Genomic DNA, 8,638 nt, shown 5'->3' on the forward strand with positions numbered 1-8,638 from the left:
TCTTCTTGCTTATCCACTGATGACGTTTGGGAAAATATTGAAAAACCGTCGGCCTATAAAGGTGAACCAAAGAGTGAATAGTGAACAACGACAACCGTAAGCTAAACTTTGTTCAAGTGAATTAAGCTCATCTGAAAATTGAAAAAAAAAAAAAAAAAAAAACCTTTGCAAACAAATTTTACCTGTTGAAGTAAATCTTTCTAACTTACCTGTGGAATGTTTTCTCACAGCCACGAAACTGGCGATTAACGCACATGTCGGCATGGTAGTTCTGGGAGTATCAAGATGGCGGATGGCGACTTCAGTTTTGGTGGCCAATGAGCCATCCAGTCTCTTTTTTTTTTTTTTTTTTTTAGACCAGCTGACCGCAGACCTCCAACATGGCGGCGGTCGGTGTTGCGTGACGTCACAAGACACCTCCCGATTGTACGCGGGTCTCTCGGCGGGGGGAGGAGCCAGCCGGCCCACGTGCTCGCGGAAATACTCGTCAGGCCAGCGCACGCGCGCGCGCACACGCCCAAGGCAGCAGCGGCCGACTTTATGAATGAACAATAGCTGCTCGCGCATCTCTCCGGAAAGCAAGTACAGAGTACTACGGGTACTACTTTTGCTCTTTTAAGCTCTTTTTCGGACGACTTCTTTGACGGTTCGGCTCCCCAAGAAGTGGCGCCATGTTCCGGAGAAGCAAAAGTCAAGTGTTGGTGGATTACGCGTCGGAGGAAGACGACGTCTCCTGGCACCACAAGGTAACACCAAAACCCCAAAACACGTCGGGATGTCCGTCATGTTTCTGACGCTCACGGCAGGCTCTCGCATCCTGCGTTGATCGGGATCTAATGACGTCACTCGCCCCCCCCCCCCGCTGCAGGTTCGGGTGACGTAACATTTGACTTCAGACGACAAATATTGTTGAATTTCTGCGGAAAAGTGTTTGTTTCCTGCAACGCAGCAGAGAGTGACAAAGAAAATAAGAACTCCAGAAGTTCTTGTTTTATTATCTTATCTTATCTTATCTTATTAAGCACAGTTTAGAAGGCTGCGCCCAAGTAACAGATTTATAGAATTCATATTTCACGTTTGGTTATTGGCCAATTGTTGCAGTTGAGAGGGGAAAAAAAAAACTGATCTCTGATGAATCATCAAAATCTCAAGAATGAACAAAAAGAAAGTGCTTCAACTAATTTCACACAATTCTCTTGTCATATTTTTGAAAAAGTATCACAACTAAACATCGACAGGACAGGTAAGAAAACTTCCTGGCTGACCTCTTGACCCCTCGGAAGCAATAACTTGAAGTCAACGTTTCCTGTAGTTGCAGATTATAATGTTGGACCGTTCTGCTGGGAAAAGCTCTCTTAAGGTCACGTCACATCATCTCGTTGGGGTTGAGGTCTGGACTTTACACTGGGCGGCTCCAGGATGTGCATTTTCTACCCCTGAAGCCATTTTGCTGTTGATTTGCTCCTTTGGATCGCCGTCCTTGAACTTGTGGGCCTCAGCTTCTTGCTCAACTTGTTTCCAGCGACGCCGTCCAGGCCCTTAGGAGGCTAAGCACGCCCATCCCGTCATTCTGTATTTACTTACTTACGTGCAAACTTGCCCGTATGCTATAAAAAGCTGCACACACATACGAAAGCAAATCTTGTTGCATTAATTGCTCAAAATCTGACAACAGTAAGTTTATTATTTTACCTCTGTAAGACTTTAGGAGATTTAGCTAGAAATGTTCTGTTTTTCGTATTGCGCGCAGTTGAGTAACTGCGTCTCGAAGTCACTGGAAAGTGACTCAGAGTTGTTCTTGTTTTTGTTTTAATCATGAGGGACTTGAGTCAATCAGTGTCGAAGGGAAACGGGAACAAAGCGGAATCAGGTGACGGCGGCGTGCGAGGTCCGTCGAAGGCGCCGCGTCAGCGCTCGTTAGCCGGCCAGCGGTTGGTCTGCGGGGGAAGAGGGGCTATGAGGGGACGCGAGGGCACCAGGGTTTTGCTTTGAATCTCATATTGCAGTATGTATGAGTATTTTATGCATGGAAAATAATAATATTAATTTGTTTGCCCAGCCCGACTTGCAACGTTTTCTTGACTCGTGTGAGCAGCTTTCATGTTGTCTCTTCTTTTTCGGGCACTGACGCAGCAGTTCTGCATCTTGGTTGTTTTTACGACCCCTGAACATTTATTGCGTCTCTCGGGGCAGAACCCACACGACCCCCCCCCCCCCCAGCCCCCTATGTCGCCCCCTCCCGGGAATTTGCAGTTGCACTCTGATCTCGCCTCGGTGCGCGCATAGCTAACATAGCTAAATAAATCCCGCTGGCCTCGGTTCCGAGTCCTGAAGCAGACGTCTGAGCTGTTCACAGAGTGGGAGTCACAAGAGGGGGGGGGGGGGGGGGGGGGGGCACACATTTGATCACAACGACTTGAAAAATGTGTGGAAAGGCTGTGAACGGCTATTCCCAATTGTCCACCTTAAGCGCACCTTTGAGGACCTCCACCAATTATTTTTGCAAACAACGAGGCTGTTGTCGCAGTTTGCCTGACTCGTCACCATCGTCGTGCGTTTCCTTTTCAGATTTTGATTGAACGTCTCAAAGGTGTCTTTTTTTTTTTTTTTTTTAAATAACGCTCGCGTAAATATATACGAAGCCTTCAGAAGGTCACGAGGCGGCGTCGTAATCCGAATTCGTCTTTGTGAGCGTTCCCCGCAGGCAGGCAGGCCTTCCCCCGTCGCAGCTCGGCTTTCCTTCGGGAGGCCGTCCCGACGTCGTCGCGAGTTCGACCTGCTGCCGCTGCTGCTTTTGAGGAGTTCGAGCGCAGTCGGGAGAAACGAGCACTTTTAGTTGCTCTCCTGTGGAATCTACTTTCGAGCGATTGTGCTAAATCCTTACAAAAAAACAGGATGGAGCACTTGAGCCGAGCCGCCGACGGCGCAGAAATGCACAACCGTCAAAATAATTGTACGCAATGTCAGCAGCAGACCTGGGTATTAATTATTGTAATAAATTGACCAAGCGTGGCTAAGTCTTGTCACTTTTCATCTTAAAGCACCGCTGAAGGTACAAATATGGAACATTCTTCCTTGTCACACAAGTCTAAGGGGAGGAGACGGGGGGATGAAAAAAAGTTAACCCTTGTAAATGTTTGAAAGTGCCACGCGGGGAATGAGGGAAGCCACATTGTGAACTCAAATATGGATCATTGTGAAAATCACTGGCCACAATTGACTCCAAGTGCAGACTGAGGCACAATGGACCCGAAATAGCGCTTCCTTGTTTGTGGAGGCCACGCCGGTCGCATGCGGCCTTAAAGCAACAGTACACGTCGTTCGGGGGTCGAATGGACCCGCTACGCCGAGTGGCCCCTAACGAACGCGCCATCCGTAGGGAGTGGATTGGGGCGGGGGGGGGGGGGGTTGCTATTTGTCTTAACTGGCACTCGTGTCTGTGTGCTTCAGGACAAAGACGTAGAAGGAGAAAAAGACGAGGAGGACACCATCACAGTCGTATCCAAGGTAAACAACTTTGCGGCCGGCTCACTCGCGCAGACAATAGAATCATGTAAAGAAAACCGCCACAGCGCCAATCATTTTCAAAGTGTATGAATTAATATTAGTGACATTGGCTGGCGACCAGTTCAGGGTGTACCCCGCCTCCTGCCCGTTGACAGCTGGGATAGGCTCCAGCACTCCCCGCGACCCTCGTGAGGATAAGCGGCAAAAGAAAATAAATGGATAATATTAGTGACAGAAACCGAGCCCCAAAATTAAATGTACGTACTGTACAAACAGACACTAGTGTAGTCATTTTAGCACAAACACACACACGCGCGCTGGCGTCGTTGACAGTCGAGGCCGAGCTGATGCGAAGCAGTCGTGCGGAGGCGCCGCCGTTTATCAGTAAACACGTCAGTCGGCGTTCAGTTAGCATCGGCAGAACTTCCCGTCATCCCGGCTAACCTGGCCGCTTCCTCGTTTGCTCGCGCCACAAAGGCTCGAAACCCGACCAATTTGAAACGCCGACTCGGAACCCTGACCGGGATTTATTGCTCTGCTTTGAAACCCGAACCCCTGCTTGACATCTTTTGAAACTTGGAACCTGGCCCCGTGTTGAAACCCAAATTTCAAACTGCCCAACTTGAAGCACTTGAAATTCGATTTAAAAAACTGCATCCCGGTCTGAACGATCCCCCGTGCTGAAAAGTCCCCTTGTGATGAATGCGCATGCGTTACTAACAGGGGAACTCTGGGTACGGGAGATCCCCCGGTCTCAAAGTTCCCCTTCTTCTACATAGAGGGAGCTAACATACGTTATATCCTAACCTCAAAACAAAAGTTAATAACAAGATATACACATATTTGTAGGTCCGCTGTGTTCATCTTTCTGAGACATCCACAGCGAACATGAACACGCGGCGACGAGTTGTCGAATGGCACATGTTGAAGCACGGATGAGGATGCTTCGGACTGGCCGGAAGTTTGCAAAATATTGCGCATGAATCACAAGAAGACTTTTCGGCACCGGCAGCGCTCAGACCCTCACACCGGTCTTGAAACCTAACCCTGAAACGTAATCTTGGCTCGAAACCTTAAATCTGGTTCCAAACACTAACCTGAACGTTAAACTGTCAAAATGCAAATGCGCCCAATCAAGAGTGAGATCCTATCTTTGGATGCCGTATGTTGATGTAAACAATCGTAGATATGTGTGTGTGTGTGTGTACACGTAGCTTATCCCCCGATCTCGTCGGCGAGGTTTTGCGTGTCTCGGGCGGGGGTGACTTTGTTGGGGGCCGTCGTGTTCGTACTTTGGGCTGGAGAAGGGAAGGAAAAGCGACTTTCGTGAAGGGGCTGCAGAACAATAAGCATGGATGCAAAAACAAGGCCCAAAACAGGATGAAACTGTGGTTTTTTTTGTCACCCCCCCCCCCCACACACACACACACACACCTCTGATTAGCACAAGAAAGCAGACATTCACTTGCACGGCTACGTCGTTTCAAGTCTGCGGCTGCGTCTTGCGCAAAGCGTCAAACTCAGAAGTGTTGAGAAAGAAATGACTAACTAATTTGGGGACATTTTAAAGCACTTTGTAATGTGAATTGTGCTGTGTTGGGGCTCATTTTTTTTTTTTGGGGGGGGGGGGGGGGGGGGCTTCAACCAAGAAGTTTTCACACACTGCCGGAAGGGCAAATCCGAGTTCAGAGCCAGCCAGGCAGCCGGCATGCTAATGTAAAGTGTAAATAAAAGCACAAGTCTTGTGATTTACAACATATATTTATAATGTAAACTGTCACCAAATCGCCTATGAATATAAAGGCTACTTGCTTTAGATAAATAAATATGGCATCTGTGTCAAAGCCCAACGTAGTTAGCCAGCCGAGCTAACAGGCTAGCTACGTGTTCCTTGTTGTCTGCAAAGGCTCATTGCTTTTCGTGATTGTACGAGGAACTAAAGAGGAAAGTCAGAGTATTTTGGTGCCTGTATTGTGTACGAGCGTGTACCTGGAGGACAAAGTGTTCTGTTGAACCTTCCTGATATCTAATCAGTACATTCCTGCAACATTCCGTAAACGTCGCAGACGTGACTGTTTGCGTCCTTTTTGGCGGCGGCTTCTTCTTCACACGGAACCAAAAGAAGCGGTCTCGGCAAAAGGGAGTTTGTCAAAGCCGTGTTATGAGGAGTGGGAATGTTTTGAGAAGAGCCCGGGGGGGCGAGTGTCCGTCAAGGCCAGAAACTTGAGGGGGTGCAAATTGCGAAATGGGATCGCTATCATCAGCCGTGGCGTGAAAAATGCACTACGACAGCAAACTCTTTCATTTTAAGAGCTGTAACAACATTTGCATCAGAGCGTCAAAACTGGATTTTTCTTCTTTTTTGCTTACGGTGATCACAGAAATTTACACATTAAAATCGTCAAACAAATTGTAAAATTTGTTTAAGCACATTTGCTAGCTAAATGCTAACTTATAATGTGAAACGCCATAGACGGGCAGATGGAAATTAACGCGGTAATTCTAAACGTTCAAAAGAGGTGCACTTTGAACGCAGAGCGAGCATTTACTGCAACGAACGACATGTACGACGTTGTCATAATCTTCTCGTGTCAGGAGGTCAAGGTGAAGAAGATGATGTCCAAGAAGGAGAGGAAGGACAAGAAGATGTTCTCCTCAAAAGACGACAAACACTTCTTGTTGACTGGAGAGACCCCAGCGCAGCGCCGAGGGTAAGCCTGGGTTGGGGTTTCGAACAAGAGTTTTGGGTTCGAGTCGGGGTTTCAAACTCAACCCTCTCAAGCCTGCGTTTAGGAGGGTTTCGAGCCTGGATTTGAAGACCAGGTTTAGGGTTTTAAGTCAACGTTTCAAGACAGGTTTACGGTCTCAAAGTAGGATTTCAAACCTCGGTTTCGGGGATCAAAGTTGGGTCGGGGTCAGGTGACGGCCGACATATAAACACGTGGTCGTGATGTTGCTTTGCAGGAACGACAAAAAAGCCAAATGCGAGAAGGCCGACAAAGCCCTTTGCTTCTGGGAAAGCGTCACCACGACCATGAGGCAGATCTCGCCCGCCAGAAAAACGGACAAGGCCGACGGCCGGGCGACGCCTCGACCCCGGAAAGACGGCGCCGGCGCCCCGGAGGAAGACGGCCGGCCGAACGGACGCTCGCCCTCGCCGCCTCTCGCCGACCCCTCGGCTCTCCCGCCGGACGCCGAGGACTCGTCCCGCTACGCCAACCTGCCGCGCCCCGACGACCCCGCCGCCGTCGTCACGTGGACGTCCCGCGCTAAAGTCAAGCTGGCCGGACTGGGCAGGATGAGCCGAGGGATCGTGTCGGACGGCGCCTGGGAAGGGCTCAAGTAGTGCGCGTGCCTCCGCTTCAGCGCCCCCTTTGTCCAATGAGGTGTACTACTGCCAAGAATGCTGGAATCCCTTCCACGCTGCCAGGAAGAAAGAAAAAAAAAAAAAAAAAAGATTCCATCTGGTTTCCCGCTGGTGTTTTGTAGCAACAGCACCTGCAAGAATTTTTTCCAAACTAAATTTTTTTTTTTTAAGTTTATTTTTTTTCCGTGGCAGTGATAATTATGAATTCACTTATTCACGGATTTTAGCTGTTTGCGGTCGGGCGTCTACCCCTGCAAAATGTGCTGTCCGCTGTACACGTTTGAAGATAATTGCTGAAAATGTGCAACCAGTGAGAACTCAAAGCTGAACTGAGGCGATCCAAACAGTTTTTCCCATTTCTGTTGGTGACGCTTTTGGGCAACCGACACTTTTTTAAAATATTTTTAATAAATTCAGAAACTCAGTTGGCAACAGCGGTTATCCGGCTCAGTGGTAACGTGCAGTTGGCTTGTTTTGCCTCCACCTCAAAAATGCGGCTTCCCTTCCGATAGGCCGCGGACGCGGCAGCTTGAGAGCGCCTCGTTGTTGGTGAGCAAAGTTACCCGCTTGTCAGAAAATTCACGTTCAGTTATTCGTATGTCAAAGCACCACTGTAATGCCATTCATCCTTTTCCTGAGCCGCTTATCCTCACAAGGGTGGCGGCAGGAGGCGGGGCACACCCTCAAATGGTTGCCGGCCAATCGCGGGGCACACGGAGACTCAGAAGTCCGCCACGCAATCACTTTAAATACCAAATACTGGACTGCAATTCCTTAAATCGCGGCCCAGCCAAAAGTTCAGTTACTGCGGAAATTCGGCAGCGTTTGTTTGCAGTAAACGTTTAATCGCACAGCGCTGTCACCGAAGTGGAGCAAAAGGCATTAACGCTGCGCCGATGTCTTTTGTTTTGGCATCTGGAACAGCGCCGTGTGTATGTGGAAAAACATGTAGTGTGTGTATACATGCCACAATCTCATGCTGAATATTTATGATTGTCAAGTGCCTTGAAGCCGCCGCATAATGTTTCATTCCAATTGATTTATTAAGTGCCATTTTATTATTTTTTCATGTCACAAGGAGTAGAATAAAAGCCTTTTTTTAAGGTTATGCTGTGCTTTCGCGCAAACACAAAGTTATGACAAAGTATATTTTGGTTTATTGAAAAGTTACAATGAACATGACTCATCATTGACCGCCTTAATATTGTTAATAGAAAACGGACAATCTGTTCAAAGTTGTCATTCATTTTATGTGAAAGTAAGTTTGAAGAGATCCTGATGTTATAAACCTAACCACCCCCAAATTCTTACTAATGACCTCCAAATATCTTGGTTTATTTTTTTACTTACCATAATACATATTTCATGAACATAGCAGTTATGACTGGGCTCAATGTAAACAATTTACAGAAATGGAATAAAAGTAGTCCAACAGATTATTTTGTCAAAAATGAACTTCAAAATCTGTATGATTTATTAAAAAAAATCTGTATATATTTTGTCAAATTTTCTGTTGTAAGAATGGAAAAAGCTCAATTATTACTCGTGTTATTGTCATCTTCTGAGTTGTAAAGTTTTAAGTGGCTCGGCCAAGGGTGTGCGCACAAATGCAAAATTGCATTTACGCAGTAGATTTCAGCTCTTTTTAACATTGGTGTGAATAATTTTTTTTTTTTTTTTTTTTTTTTTTAAACAGAAATCATCTCCACTACTTCATTAAAAAAAAAAAATAGACAACCGCAATCTTTTTTTTTTTTTAGTAAA

General features: G+C 47.1%; 1 protein-coding gene across 1 annotated transcript; it reads left to right on the forward strand.

The window, feature by feature from the left end:
* Nucleotides 1–389: 389 nt before the first annotated feature.
* si:ch211-225h24.2 (uncharacterized protein LOC564539 homolog) lies at nucleotides 390–8,556 on the forward strand. Its single transcript, XM_061811527.1, has 4 exons — nucleotides 390–746; nucleotides 3,451–3,507; nucleotides 6,103–6,218; nucleotides 6,472–8,556. The coding sequence occupies exons 1-4, from the start codon at nucleotides 672–674 to the stop codon at nucleotides 6,851–6,853; spliced, it is 630 nt and encodes a 209-aa protein (XP_061667511.1). The 5' UTR covers nucleotides 390–671; the 3' UTR covers nucleotides 6,854–8,556.
* The last annotated feature ends 82 nt before the right edge of the window (nucleotides 8,557–8,638 follow it).

Source organism: Syngnathoides biaculeatus, chromosome 23 (assembly GCF_019802595.1).
Source record: "Syngnathoides biaculeatus isolate LvHL_M chromosome 23, ASM1980259v1, whole genome shotgun sequence".
Lineage (NCBI taxonomy): Eukaryota > Metazoa > Chordata > Actinopteri > Syngnathiformes > Syngnathidae > Syngnathoides > Syngnathoides biaculeatus.

What these genes read in the sequence shown, in the direction of transcription:
- si:ch211-225h24.2 (XM_061811527.1), top strand. Translation starts at nt 672, where the DNA reads ATGTTCCGGAGAAGCAAAAGTCAAGTGTTGGTGGATTACGCGTCGGAG. An exon ending in CCATCACAGTCGTATCCAAG is followed by an intron (nt 3,508 to 6,102) that starts GTAAACAACTTT and finishes TTCTCGTGTCAG; the next exon opens with GAGGTCAAGGTGAAGAAGAT. An exon ending in ACCCCAGCGCAGCGCCGAGG is followed by an intron (nt 6,219 to 6,471) that starts GTAAGCCTGGGT and finishes GTTGCTTTGCAG; the next exon opens with GAACGACAAAAAAGCCAAAT.